This window comes from Azolla caroliniana, unplaced genomic scaffold, assembly GCF_043228905.1.
Source record: "Azolla caroliniana isolate FFs.n. ecotype wild unplaced genomic scaffold, voAzoCaro1.0.p SCAF_15, whole genome shotgun sequence".
Taxonomy (NCBI): Eukaryota; Viridiplantae; Streptophyta; class Polypodiopsida; order Salviniales; family Salviniaceae; genus Azolla; species Azolla caroliniana.
In genome coordinates this window covers 14,449,433-14,464,423 of record NW_028230450.1, presented here as the reverse complement: position 1 = coordinate 14,464,423, position 14,991 = coordinate 14,449,433, and the positions used below count along the sequence as shown (strand labels likewise).

Genomic DNA, 14,991 nt, shown 5'->3' with positions numbered 1-14,991 from the left:
CCTTTAAAACAACGAGTGTAACGAGTCGTTTTGGATTGAGAACCCGGTTTGGCTGGATATTGACAATGGAAGTCTTCAAGAAGAGCACGAGCATTGGTGACATTCTCTATCGGTTCCCAAGTACGCTCGCTGGGACTATATCCTAGCCAGTCAACTAGATAGTAGAGCTTGTTGCGAACAAGCTTGGAATCAAGGATGGCGGCAACCTCGTACTCAGGTCCATCTTCAAGCTCGATCGGGGGTGGAGGCTGTGTAATACGTCCTGGGATGGTGCTTTCTTGATAGGGTTCGAGGAGAGAACTATGAAACACTGGATGTATCCGAAGTTGTGGAGGTAGATCAAGACGAAAAGCGACATCATTAATCTTTCCGATAATACGGAAAGGACCTAATCACCAATAATCCAACTTCTCGCATGGGCGAGTAGTCTTGATGTGTCGTCGGAGTAGCCATACCCGATCTCCAATGTTAAAACTAGATGGCAGTCGATGACGATCCGCATAAACCTTGTGTGTTTGTTGAGCTTGTTGGAGATGAGTAGATAAATCCGCTTGTATCTTGCGTAACCTCTCCAAACGATCCTCTGCGCAAGGATTTGTGGACACCTCTGGGGTTTTAAGTACACACCACCGGGGGTGACATCCCGTATAAGCATAAAATGGCATAACTTTCGTGGATGCGTGGATAGAGTTGTTATAGGCAAATTCGGCGAAGTGGAGAATATCTGCCCAGTCATCCTAATGATAGTTGAGAAAGCACCGTAGATACTTCTCTAGCATTTGATTGGTTTGTTCGGCTTGGCCGTCGGTTTGTGGGTGGTAGTCGGAGGAGAGGTTACAAGTGACCTTGAGCATGTTAAAAAGGTGCTTCCAGAATTTTGACATGAACTGGGGTCCACGGTCGCTGATGATACTATCGGGAAGTCCATGATGCCGACATACTTCACACATGACAATTTCGGCAGTGTCTTCATTAAAGATCTCCTTAGTACATGGCAAGAAATGAGCCATCTTCATATATCGATCGACCACCGTTAGAATCGCATTTAACCCCTTAGAGACTGGAAGATCTGTGATGAAGTCTAGAGCAATGGATTGCCACGACTTGCTTGGAATTGGTAATGGTTCTAATAAACCATATGGATGATGCCTTGGCATTTTCGCTCTGCAGCATGTATCACAAGTCCGAACAAAATCCTCGACAAATTGTCGCATACAGGGCCACCAGAATGATCGTTGTACTAAATGTAGTGTTTTAGTACTATCAAAATGCCCAGCTGTATATGTGTCATGACAGTTTTGTACTACTTGAAGGCGGCAAGAACCATTAGGAACATACAAAAGTTCTTTAAAGAAGAGTAATCCATCATGGTATTTGAATTGCCGATAGTCCGTACCTGGTGGTTGCGACTATGAACACGACGCTCGAGAGGGATCAATTTGTGCTAGTATAGCTTGGGTGAACGCATCTGTCTTCAAGTCTTCGCGTATGGTATCGATAACGCGGGAATCCATGGGCATGTCAAAGATCTTTGTTGCTTGTAGTCGTGCCGGTCCCAAGATGACTTGTTTTTGGTTATCGAAAGCTGGCTCGCCGGGACGGGGTGCTAGATACGAACACCGTGATAATGCATCTGCCTTCCCTTGGTGCTTCCCCGGACGATATGTAATTTTGAAGTCGAAACGCGTGAGGAAGTGGGCCCACCGAGCTTGACGTCGATTCAACACACGAGCATCCTGAAAGTAGGCAAGGTTCTTGTGGTCACTAAATACGGTGACCGGATGAGAGGATCCCTCCAAAAAATGCCTCCATTGCATAAAAGAATCCATTATTGCCAATAGCTCCTTATCATGAATTTCGTAGTTGATTTCGGTGGCGTCAAACTTGCGGGAGTGAAAAGCCACAGGATGTAGCTTCTCATCATTCCCCTGTTGTGACAGAATGCTCCCCAATGCAATATCCAATGCGTCAGCTTCGATAATAAATGGTTTTTCCGGATCGACATGAGCTAGAATTGGAGCCGATGTAAATGCCTTTTTAAGACTCTCGAAAGCCACGTCCGTTTCATCAGACCAAATGAACGGTTGTCCCTTCCTGGTAAGTTGTGTGAGAGGTAGAACGATCTTTGAGTAATCTTGTATGAACTTCCGGTAAAAATTGGCAAAGCCTAGGAAGCATTGCACATCCCGCACCGAACGTGGAGTCTGCCATTCTACCACCGTTTTGACCTTAGCTGGGTCCATGGAGATGCCTTCTGACGAAATGATGTAGCCGAGAAATTCCACTTGGTTGCACCCGAAACTACATTTTTCCAGCTTTGCATACAGACCATGTTCTCGAAGTCGTTTTAGTACTAATAGTACCTGAGAATCATGTTCTTCTTGGGTCTTTGAATAAACTAGTAGATCATCCAAATAGATGATCAAACAATCATCCAATAGATCTCGGAATATATCATTAACCATGTGCTGGAAGACTGTCGGTGCATTAGTGAGGCCGAACGGCATGACCGTATACTCGAAGTGCCCATATCTGGTGCGAAATGCGGTCTTCCATTCGTCTCCTGGTCGGATCCGTACGAGGTTATATGCTCCCCGTAAGTCGATCTTCGTGAAGAACCTAGCACCATTGATCCGTTCTAAAAGACTTGAGATAAGGGGAAGAGCATACCTATTCCTGATTGTAACCTTATTCAGGCCATGGTAATCTACAACAAGACGAAGCGATCCATCCTTTTTCTTGACGAAGAAAATGGGTGCGCCGGCTGGAGATTTCGAATGTCGGATGAAACCATTTTCCAAATTCTCCTCTAGATAGGCCCGAAGGACTTCCAACTCGGTTGGTGACAAATTGTAGATCGGTCCCCATGGCGGCTCTTTTCCCGGTTGTAAATCGATGGGGCAATCATACGGTCGATGATGAGGAAGTGTGTTGGCTTGTATGGTCGATGAGGACTTCCAACTCGGTTGGTGACAAATTGTAGATCGGTCCCCATGGCGGCTCTTTTCCCGGTTGTAAATCGATGGGGCAATCGTACGGTCGATGATGAGGAAGTGTGTTGGCTTGTACTTTATCGAACACATCGGCGTAATGACGATACTTCTCGGGAAGTTGAACAGTGGATCCTTCTTTAGTGGTGCTGGAGGGGTTTACTGATATTGCAAAGAGGAACATTTCCTCCTTGTGCCCTTCTTTACGCAACTGACATAGCGAAATGGTTGCCATCTTCTGAGTTGACCCTTGGTTTTGTCGACACCGGATTTCTCTTGTTCTCCAATCTATGTCTGGGTTATGTAACTCGAACCACGGTAATCCTAAAACTATGGGATGTTCTGGGATACTAATAATATTAAATGATACTACACATGCTAAGTTATCTAGGACAATATTAATGGGCTCTGACTCTTCTATGATATTTCCGGAAGCAATGGGACGTCCATCAATGACTACTACAGAGGCTGGACACTGGAGTTTTCTTAGGGATATCTTATGAGCTTGAGCAAATTTCTTATCCATAAAGCAAGAGTTAGCTCCGGAATCTAGGAGTGCTAGGACATGTACTGGAGGGGTACTTTTAGTACTAACTATTACTTGGGCTACGAACACATCACTAACTTGCTTAGAGGGAATGAAACCACTAATGGGTTCCACAGAACTAGGGCTGTCCAACCAAACGGCTCCTATTTTGGCTGGACTTAGTCGTTTAACTCTTCTTCTAACTGACTAAGGACATCAAATCTGTTTGCTAGATCTGGGCTATTAGTACTATTAGGACTATCAGAAATCCCTACTGAAATAGGCTCGGGTTTAGTACAATTAGAACTAGCGACTATTTGGTTTACCTGTCTTCTTGGCCTATGGGGGCAATTTATTGCAATATGTCCTGGTCCACCGCAGTAAAGACATAGTCGATTTATACGGTGTCGCTGCTTTTCTTCTTCGGATAATGGCCCTCGACGACGTGTAGTGTCAATCTCCATCGGAGTCGGAGTATTCGTTGGAGGCGCATTATATGACTCCCTCGGAAAAGGTCTTGCTACCACTGAGGCGTAGGTGGGCTCTGATCTTGCCCTCGGCATCTGTAGTTGTCGTTCCGAACGTCGCTCAAAGAGGCGGTTGTCACATCTCACCGCGCGACTGATTGCTTCTGTTAAGGACTTTGGCTCTTCGGGGAAGGTCAAGAGTAAATCCTTGACATCGTTGCATAAACCATAACGGAATTGCTCCATCAACGCTTGATCATCCCAAGGGATATTGGTGGCGAGTAGGCGAAAATCTGTGGCATATGCGGAGGCTGGACGGTCACCTTGGCGTAATCGCCGAATTTTGTTGATTGCGGTCCTGATGCTGTCAGTATCTCCGAAACATGCTTTAAACTCACCTAGAAACTCTTCAAAATTGTTGAGTAACGGGGATTCCTTTTCTAATAGTGGAGCGAACCATGCCAACGTTGAGCCACTTAACAAAGTGCCTACTAAACCCACTCGTGATGCATCAGTGGGATACCGGGAAGGATGCATTTGAATAACTAATCGTACCTGGTTAAGGAACCCTCTAAACTGCGATCGCGTTCTATCGAACTTCGTGGGAAGGCCAATCTTGGGTTCTTTATGAATCCCTTGTGTTCTGGGCCCTTGTTGTTGCATCGCTACGATGGTTGCTTCGAGTTGTTGCACGCGTAACGCAAGTTCCCCATGTTGTTGTTGCGTTTGCTGCTTTTCTAAGGAGATTTGCTGAAGATCCCCCAGCAACCGTTGGTTTTCTTGTTCCAAAGCATGGAACTTCTCTTTCAAGCATTGAAATTCCGAGAAAACAGATTGATATTCTCCAGCGCTAACAGTGGCCATGGGATGAAAGAAAAGAGGAATAAGAGATTAGTAGGAAATGAGAGAGACAGAAGGTAGGGAAATCGGTTCAAACTGTCAGGAACAGTACTAAGACAGAGAAGGAATTAGTACTAAAAGAAGTATTAGTACTAAGAGAGGTGAAGAACTCTCGAGAGAAGGAAAGAGTGAGTGAGAGGGAGGGAGAGAGAGATCGAGATCGAGAGAGAGTGATGATAAGAAAAGATATATATTATGTGAAGAAAATGTACAGTAGCTAGGAGGCTTAAGACTGGCGTTGAACCGATTTGGTTCGAAATAATGCCTTGTGCCTCCTTTTATAGTGTTCTAAGGAATACTCTTGAAGTTTCTAGAATGTTCCAGAGAAATCTGGAATATACATCAATTTTCTATAATAAAACATAAATGAAAATAATATTTTATGTATTACAATGTATAGTCTAATGGTCAAGAGCTCGACCCATGTAGTAAAAGGTCATGGGTTCGAGTCTTGCCATATCATGACACATGTTGGCTAGCGTAACCATCTCGAACTTCTTTGCCAGTTCTTTGATGATGTTGTTATCAATCTTCTTTCTTCGGGGTTACTTTGTTTGGGCAGCTCAGCTACTTTCGGTTGTCTCGTTTTCTCCACAACATTTGATCCCGCCAAGTCGGTGTCATCAACCCACTGACGACGCTTGTTGAGCCTATTGCATGCTCGCTTCACCACAACCCAGTCCGCCACAAACCCATTTGCTTGGGTATCATCTTCGAGAAGAGTCCCCAATTCTCGTCTATCCTTCATGTCCACAGCTTTCAAGAAGTACAAAGTCTTGTCCTCTTCAAGCAGCACTTGGTCCGTGTTGGGGAAACAACTAAACATCTGGTCGAATTCATCGTACACCCTCGAGGCACTCATCTTCTTATTCTTCTTCTCTATCCACTTCATTAGGGCATGTCGAGTCATCCTCATTAAGTCTTCAGTCACGAACTCCGCTAATATCGTGTTCTCAAACTTGGACCATGTTGTCTTACCTTCTTGAAGCTCGATGACGCGTCTTTGGATGTTGTTGGCGACCACCCTTTTGAAACTCGTGATTTGTCGTGCTTCAGACATATCTTTTTGATTCATCTCCCTTTTGTATGTGTTAAGGAACTTTGTAACGTTCCTTCCATCGAATTGACCCTCGAGCTCTACGACACGGTTGACGGTGTTCTCCACGCTCGCATCGTTGTCTCGAGATCTCATCATTTGTTCTACAATCAACATCATCCTTTCGAACTCTCCCGCTTGGTTGCTTGAGGATGCCACTCCAAGTATCGGTTGATCCTCGATTTGATCCTTCCTACCGCCTCTTTCACGTCGGGTTCACCACTTAATTATGTCGTGAAGATCCGTCACTAAGCACGGATTGCAAGGCGGAACCGTCGGGGTTCTCGACCAAAAGGATTCGAAGTTGGCACAAACTTTAGCGAGAAAGTATTTAAGATAATTTGAGAGAGATTGATATGGCAAAAGAGAGAGATTAAGATTGAGCAATTGACTTTAGATTTAAGAAACAAGTTACACGATCAATTTGATAACGAATTTTTTTCTCTTAAATTCATATATAAAAAAATGCACCCCCCTTTTTACATTCTAATTTTTTACCTTTTAATTTTACATTTGTTTCCTACCATTTGTCTCTTGGATCTCACGTTGGCTTTTTGCAACTACCCAACTCTCTGAAACATGTGTGCTCCTCACATAGACACAAAGATAGTAGCTTTTGCTCTACTTTATATATTGTAGGGTCCTTGTTTGTCCTGTCTATGTGGGATATCTCACAATTTTATTTTTCTCTTCTTCCTTCTCATACTTCACTCCCACATAACTTGTCACTTATATGACCGTTTTTTATGTGGTAAAGCACATTTGAAAGCTCTTGAAGACCTCCATCTTTTTGTACCAAGATATTAAATTTATTCAAAATATTATCTTCACTATTATTGTCTCGTGAGAAGAGCCACACTCGATTTCGAATGTTCCTTACAATTTCCACACTATCGCCGAAAATCTTCACGACACCGTATGCACCGGTAGTTGGCTCCCTAATGTACGTGATGGTCGCGACACGTCCTGATATCGCTCACGCCGTTGGAGTCGTCATCAAATTTATGCATAATCCCGACCGATCGCACTAAAACGCAGTCAAGCATGTGTTTAGATATCTGGTGGGCACAAAAGACCTTGGTATTCTATTCGACCTGAACGACATCTCAAGCGTAGTCAGATACATCGAGTCGGACTTTACAAGTTGCATAAATAGCCGTAAATCGACAACCAAATATTGTTTTAAACTCGGCAATGGAGCGATCTCGTAGAAATCGAAACTTCAGGAGTGCACCGCCACATCAACGACCGAGTTTGAATACATAGCCGCGTCCGATGCGGCAAAAGAGGCCTTATGGCTCGGATGGCTAGCCTGCACATTTCGACAAGCCGAAATCAGCTCGGCTCCAATTGTTTACAGTGACAGTCAAGGTGTTGTTGCTCTGTCAAAAAATCTGGTTCATCACAACGCCTCCAAGCATATCGACGTTCGATATCATTTCGTTCGGGACTGCATCATTACATGGAAAATTGGTTTAGAGAAAATATCGACAACCAATAATGTCGCGGACGCATTAACCAAGTGCCTTTCGGCGAATCGATTTCGATCCCTTCGGCATCGAATGGATGTAATGAAGAATCAATCCGATTAAATCGGACATTGAGGACGTTTCTCGAACAATAGACCTTGACAGTTCGAACTTCGGCTTCAATCTCTCTGAACTCGGCCAATCCGGCCTTCTGCTCTTCGGAGTTCACCAACTTGAACGAATTCTCGATTGTTTGTAAACTTTGTATCAATCTGTATTGTATTTCGGTCTACAGATTTCAGATGTATACGCCCATCATGGGGGAGTGTTGAATGCGGGCTTCTAATGGATGTATTCACACTGTCTCCTTTTGTACACACTAGGCTTAGGCTATTTATGGAAATAGCGAGAAGGGCAGTTGCCCTAAGTCAGTCAGTATATAAACTGACTTTGTAACCTAGTTAGTGGTTGTTGCTTTAAGTTGTAATATACTCTTTACATTGTGCCTAAGTCTCTCTCTCTCTCTCTCTCTCTCTCTCTCTCTCTCTCTCTCTCTCTCTCTCTCTCTCTCTCTTTTGGCATACTAGTTGTATTGTTTGTCTTCGCTGCTATAAAAGTTACGATCTTGTATCCACTGACGATCTTATAGGAGCTTATAGAAGTAGAGTGTCGATCTTGTTCCGCATTAGATGGCGGTGATCTCAACACTCTTAACCAAAACTCGAGGATATCCCTCTAAAGCTCTACCTGCAAATCAAGTGCATCTTTTATCTTCTTATCTTTCAACCATCCAAACTACTCCATGTAACAAAGTCGAGTCTCTACTCATTGTATCTTCTCAATTCATGAACTAGTGCGATATTTTATTTTGGTATTTATATTCAATTATCTCTTGTGAATCTTCTACCTAAATTAATCACTTTCAAATGAAGCTGCACCTCAAACTTTTTGAGCTCAGATTTTTAAGTTTGGAGTGCAAAGTTACACAAATTTGGAGCAAATTCAACAAAAATAAATAATTCTTGACCTCCCCTCTTCAAGTATAAATCTCGGATGGTGGGAGTTGAAATCCCTATGGCGACCGAACTCGATACCTCATCCATCAAATGATACATGGAGAGGGGAGGTCATAAACATAATTTCTATTAAATCCCCCCCCCCCCCCCCCATTCCAAAAGAGGGAGGGCCATTTTGATCATTTGAAGTGGGTGCCTTTGACTCTTGGTTACCCTCAAGTCAAAGGTTATCCTTGAGCCTAGCTTTCCATCGAAGGCTAGACTCAAACTCGACCCCGTTGTAGGCCATCATGCCACCACCGCTTTTCGTCGACATCTAACATATGCCACTATCAGCTATCAACAATTGTTGTCTTTTGTCATTCTTTCCACCTCAACCATTATACAACCATGATTGTACATATTGTAGCCAACACCCTTGCGTGTTGTTTTGTCGTCCATGAACCTTTGTTGATCCTTCCACACCTACCCCACTTTTGGAATCCTACCCACTACATAAAGAATTTAATATTTCTCTTAAATACCCTATTATGGTGATCTAAGTTTTGCTTTATAGAGTGGAAGTGAGGGGTGGCACTATCTCACTTAGTGAATGGAATGAAATAGAGAAAAGAAAATGCCATGACATAGATAATCAAGGGTAAAATCCTCAACAACCTATCCAATCATGCTATTAGACACATAAGCTTGGTCCATAGAGGTGCTTCCCATACAAAGCATATACAAGCATATCACAAATGTCAAGAATATGCCTGATCATAGACTACCTAAACAAGCTTGGAACATAGGATGCAAGGTACAAAAAACTAACACAAGCTAAATCCTTTCATGTGGTTGGGTGCTTGACATTACGAAACTAATATGAAAAGGTTTGTGAGAAGGGGAGTAAAAGATCTATTGGAGTCTCAGATGATGCTAAGAAGTATGTGATCATTGAGGATAGATTATTAGAGCCACTAAGGACGAAGTGGCAAGATGCTAAAATGTCAAATTTGGAATATTACATTGCAAATATCAAATGTTGGTCCCCATACAAGAAAAAAAAACGTATCCAATTGCATCTCACTTCTCCCATGACGTTTGCCTCCCAGAGAGCCTTAACATTTCTTTAAACTCACTCATGTAAGCTAGGTGTTGAGGTAGCATCAAGGCTCATCACCCAAATATGAATATTTTCAAGGTATGCAATGGAAAAACTGGTGGAGGATGAATATCATTTACTTATCGCATGCTCAAAACACAAGGTAATTCAAGAGAAATATGATGACTTGTTAGACATGCATGATAATATGAGTGTCATACTCACATTTCTACCAACAAGGGTGAGCATGTGTGTGCTTTATTTTCACGTCAAGAGTTTTTAGTACATAGTGGTAACAACCCTTCTTAGGAAGGAGTCACGTTCAAGACAATATGTTGATTTTGTCTAATAGGTCAAAATTAGCCTCATCAAGGACAGTAAAATATCTTTTATATTATATTTTCTCTCTTTCTATCTCTCCCTCTTTCTAATGTTGCCATCATAATCATGATTTTCACAATGTTGAGCTTTGGCTCATAGTTTTCAACAAGGTTTAAATGGTTTCATGTTGACTAATGTTTGGACATAGATCTCATACTCTTTTTAGCGGAAACATCTTGGGACATGTCTTTTTTGTCTTATCATTTTTTATTCTCCTCTTCATTGTAAAATTATAATTAACTTTCATTAACCCTAGTAATAGTCAACGCAATCTTTTGTAGATGATTGTCTCTCGTAAGTTGTCCATGCACATGAGCGGTGCATAGGCATAATACAATGACCATTGGTAATAATGTTTAGAGTATTATTTTTGTTATACTTGATTATATCATTTTTGGAAAAAAATTCATGTGCATTGTTTATTGCTTCCTCTTTCTTTGCAATTTTTACAATATAGTTGAATATTTATTGGCAAATTTGAAGTACCATAGGGAGGATTATTAATATTTTGCTATGTCAAGTAACATTTTGAGAGGTTGATCTACATTAAATGAGAAAACCTTATTTGCTCACTTTTTTATAACATTTGAGTTTTTAATCGGAATGGTGTCCCAAATGAAGTTGTTGATTTTGGTGTCCCAAATCAAGCCATTGATTCTAGAATTGATTAGCACTTAACCTAATGTGTGGAGCTCAGGTTAAGATTTTTCCATGAAAAGAAAAACAAATGTAGTTGTCTTAACACCTAAAATGTGAGATGAGCAATGAATTACATCTCTAACCCCATGTGACACTACCTCATTACCTTTAGATGAGATTATACTTCGTTTTTGGAAGACCAAGTTTTATGGAGCTTGCCTAGGAGAAAAGGGAATATTTCCCCACCCAATTGAAAACCCGCATGTTTTCTTACTGCCATCCAGCTAAATAATCTAGCACACCAACAAGGCCAAGGGAGATAGGATACATAAGCAATGCAATGGCCGCCATCCATGTCGGCAACACTTTCCGAAAGGATGCCAAAAGACCCATGGTGATGGTGACAATGCACACGACCAGCACCTCTGACGAAAAGTTCCACACAAGCTCTCGGAAATACACCACAGCAAGGAAAGTTCCCAATCCCATTGTGCATGTCATTGTCACATTTCCATATATCTGTAATTGCATATCAAGAACATGTCTCTCTAAGTAAGTGTGCAGATATATACATACATATCTATGGAACTGTGTGTGTGTGTGTATGGATGGATGCATGCATGTGTGTGTGTGTCTGTGTGTCTGTGTGTGTCTGTGTCTGTGTGTATGTGGGTGTGTGTCTGTGTGTCTGTGTGTATGTGGGTGTGTGTCTGTGTGTCTGTGTGTGTGTATGTATGTATGTATGTATGTATGTATGTATGTATGTATGTATGTATGTATACAACATTGAATCCTCAAAGAATACAACATTGAAAGAAATACCAATTGATCCCTCAAATCTTTGAGAAATCAATTTGCAAACAACTAACTAAGCATTATAGATCAAGTTAGTTTAACCTGGGAATATGTTAATGACATGATCCTCTTGCTCTTCCGAGCTGCGAAGAGTAAGGACGATATTCCATCACTTGCACTTGATGCAAGAGGAAGCAACACAAAGGAGATGAAAAACGATGGAATGTGACTTGCTGTTGAGAATCCATTCACAGAATCCACAAGCGGATCTGCAAAAACCGCAGCGAAAACGGTCCCAACAATTAGGAGAACCACGGCTTTCTTGATTATCTGAGGTTTCGTCAATGGTACACTTTCTCCCCCTTCTTCTTCCTCTTCAATACTCTCGAGGTCACCTTTGTATGTTTGAGCTGGATCCTAGAATTCCATATACATATATGTATATAAACTCGACACATAAGATTTGTTACAAAATTCCTCTTGTATAATGACACACTTTTGATCGCATATATTTTTTTAAGATCAAACATCATTTCACAAACAAAAACCAACACACAATCATCAACATTCTTGTTTGAAAAACATAATTAACAAGTGTCTTCTCACTTCGGCCTTAATTGAACTTTGTCTATGGAGATTCAATTCTTTGCACCATTTCCGCAATCCGTTCAAGAATTCGTCAAGAGTTAGCATGTCATCGTGATCGACGTCGTATTCTTGCATGATCTGATCGACCATCTTCGCCATCTTATTTTCCTGGCCATCAACCATAGTGACTGCAAGGATGAGATCGAGTTCTTTCTTTTCAAGAAGGCCATCCTTGTTCTTATCAATTGTGGCGAATAATCTGAAGAAACAGCACATAAGAATGCTATCATCCCAGAGTTTTTTCTTTCTAACATACAATTGAACAGTTCTTTTTTCCATATTAGTGTTACTAATCTAGTAGGAAGGCAAGTTTTTACTGGCAATTTATGTTCTCTGTCTCTCTGTTTCTATGCGTCCATTACATATGGTTGATTTCAAGTAAGAAATTAACGTGTGTACATATCAATCTCTGACTTACTTGTGGGCGACTTCTTCATCGAGGATCCCACGTTCATTGATAAGAGTAGCATTGCCAGTTCTTGTAAGAAGATGAGACAATGCACCAGCCTTAAGCAACATTTTTTGCGCTATTTCTTTCCGTCGCTCCTGGATCCATGGAGTGAAGACCTGCAACCTCATGAAGATTACAAAATGTTTCGTGCATTTGACATACATACAAATCAAGTTCTGTGTAGCAAAAACCCTATGTGATGATTAGTTTCAGCTGTGATTCTCCTTTGGTAAGAAAACATTCTAATAACTCGGGACACTCATATTCCTCTCTTTTGATATTGATTCAACCCCTTGTTTCCCCATCATACCATTATCTTTCTTTTCTTTTTTTCTTCACATATATATTAAATTAGAGATCAAGGATCTCCCCCATTCCACATTTCTGCAAAGTTAGCATAGCTTCTTCTTTTTTCTCTGTCTTTCTTGTTCTTGCTCGCACCATTTATGCTTGCGTTCGCAGAAGAAGTTTGTACTGTCTAGTTATGACTGTTCCTTGTGATCTTATCAAAATGAAAAAAAGTATATAGTAAACTTGGCCTCTTCAGATATAATAATGGGAGGGGGTAGCAAAACCTGGTAAAGGCAGTAGCTCAAAAGCAATGCAAAAGCCATCACACAAGCCACTAGAATTGGGATGTCGCCAGTAGTATTGAAATGGAAGATTGTTGAAAGTTGGGCTATTACGAATGGAATAATGGCCATCACCATGATTCGGGCTGATAACATGGTCAAATCGTCGTTTTGGACTCCCGTTCCTGCACTCGCATGAGCATTAATAAGAACCCCGAAAGATCTGCATGTATCTTCATACATTGACATTCTCTCCACAAATGTGTTTAGGGTTTACCCTACTAGTCGTGTATACGGCACCCAAATTTTGAAGGACAGTTTTGAGATAATTAAAATTTAACTAGCAGAGAAAATTTGAGAGAAAAGGATGGGCGACCATTCCGGTACCTGTCAGATGAAATGGCCTCGAAAGTTGCTTGTCTATTGCAATAAGCTCACCATGAACAACCTCCAAATCGCATCTTCCGAGTAGAAGGCAACTTCCCCATAGCAGAGTTAAAAGCATCACAATCGATCCCGCGAGCAGCCCAATACCAACCAATATTTGTTGCTGAGCTTGGGCTTGTGTACCCCCTAAGCCAGACACTACAAAAAAACAAGAAGAAACTAGATATATAGCACATCCAGATACAATACTACTATATCATGTTACTTAACTAAATATAGTATAGCTTATCAAACTTGTTTTGGGGGCATCCCCCCCCCCCCCTCCCTCTCCATCATCCCTTCATGAGGTCCTGAGATTTTTTCATCATGATGCAGCAACAGAGACTGAAGCAAGACATTTTTTAGGGAGATGCACAGAAAGGCTAGTTTAATTCCAAGAGGTGCCCAAGACACATTGTTTTTTTTCATTTCCAGCCAGCTCTTTGCCATTATTCTTAAGCAAGAAGTAGACACTCTAAACCCTAAAAATCCCAAACCCATAAGAATGAATGTAGATAGATATGCCATAATGTTTTAGGCTCTGCATTTATTTAAATGGAAATCCGAAGAAAACAGCAAAAACTCATAAAGATCCTAGTATTCAGTTGGGAAGCATTCAATCATAGAAAGACCTCCAAATTCTCTGTATAACATACACATACATTGGCATACATAGTACATGCATATGCATATAAGAGGTTAATCTATATGTTTGATGATTAAAGGAAAAAGGAGTAGTCATTAGATGATACATACCAAGGATAAGAATGGCATCAGGTAGGGCACCCAATATGGGGAGGACAAGGCCGCCCACAAGACCTGCATCAAGCACAGTGAGGAGATACTCGCTACCTTTGGAGACTAACCGTCCTGCGACGAAGATCAGGTAGGCATAGGCAGCCAAAAGAAAGAGGTTTCCGAGGACGGAATCGGTGCAGGGGAGGAAGCCATATGTGGGTTGGCAAGCGAAACAAGATTGCGTGATCGCGGAACCTTGATCACCATCATCACCATCACCATCTCCTTTATCCGTATGGTTGTCCTGTCTGAGTCTCGATGATATGTCGTCTTCGACAATGAGATTGGTTTCATCGGAGGAGGTAATGTTGATGATGGAGTAGGAGAAGGGGTCATCTGAGAGTGTAAGCAGCAAGGGGCGAGAAGGAGGAGATGGAGAATAGGAGGAGGAAGAAGAAGAGGGTAATAAGGATAAGCTAATGAGCAGAGAGAAGAAGAGTGAGGGAGAAGAAGCCATGGCAGATTGCTCTGTGTGTTTTGTTTTGTTTTCTGTGCTGGGATGTGGCTATGGGGGACAGCAGAAAAGGAGTCCCATTGGAAGGAAAGTGATTTGCTTGGGGGAGTGTTTGACTCAAAAGACTGTGATGATGATCACTATGACACTAGACCACAAGAAGAAGAAAAAGTTAGTTGGTTGGTTGGTTGGTTGTGTCGGATCTACTTTGGGAAAAAGGTCCTGGGATTGTCCAAGTGTGGCAGGGGGAGGGTGTCCACTTTGGGAAAGCTCTCCTATTAT

General features: G+C 41.8%; 1 protein-coding gene across 1 annotated transcript; it reads right to left on the bottom strand.

The window, feature by feature from the left end:
* Nucleotides 1-10,452: 10,452 nt before the first annotated feature.
* Nucleotides 10,453-14,712, bottom strand: LOC147854732 (sodium/calcium exchanger NCL2-like). Its single transcript, XM_087330987.1, has 7 exons — nucleotides 14,214-14,712; nucleotides 13,419-13,616; nucleotides 13,035-13,216; nucleotides 12,427-12,575; nucleotides 11,967-12,207; nucleotides 11,463-11,777; nucleotides 10,453-11,084 (listed from the first exon to the last, which is right to left on the bottom strand). Exons 1-7 carry the CDS (start codon nucleotides 14,710-14,712, stop codon nucleotides 10,836-10,838), a joined length of 1,833 nt encoding a protein of 610 aa, XP_087187113.1. The 3' UTR covers nucleotides 10,453-10,835.
* Between the last annotated feature and the right edge of the window lie 279 nt (nucleotides 14,713-14,991).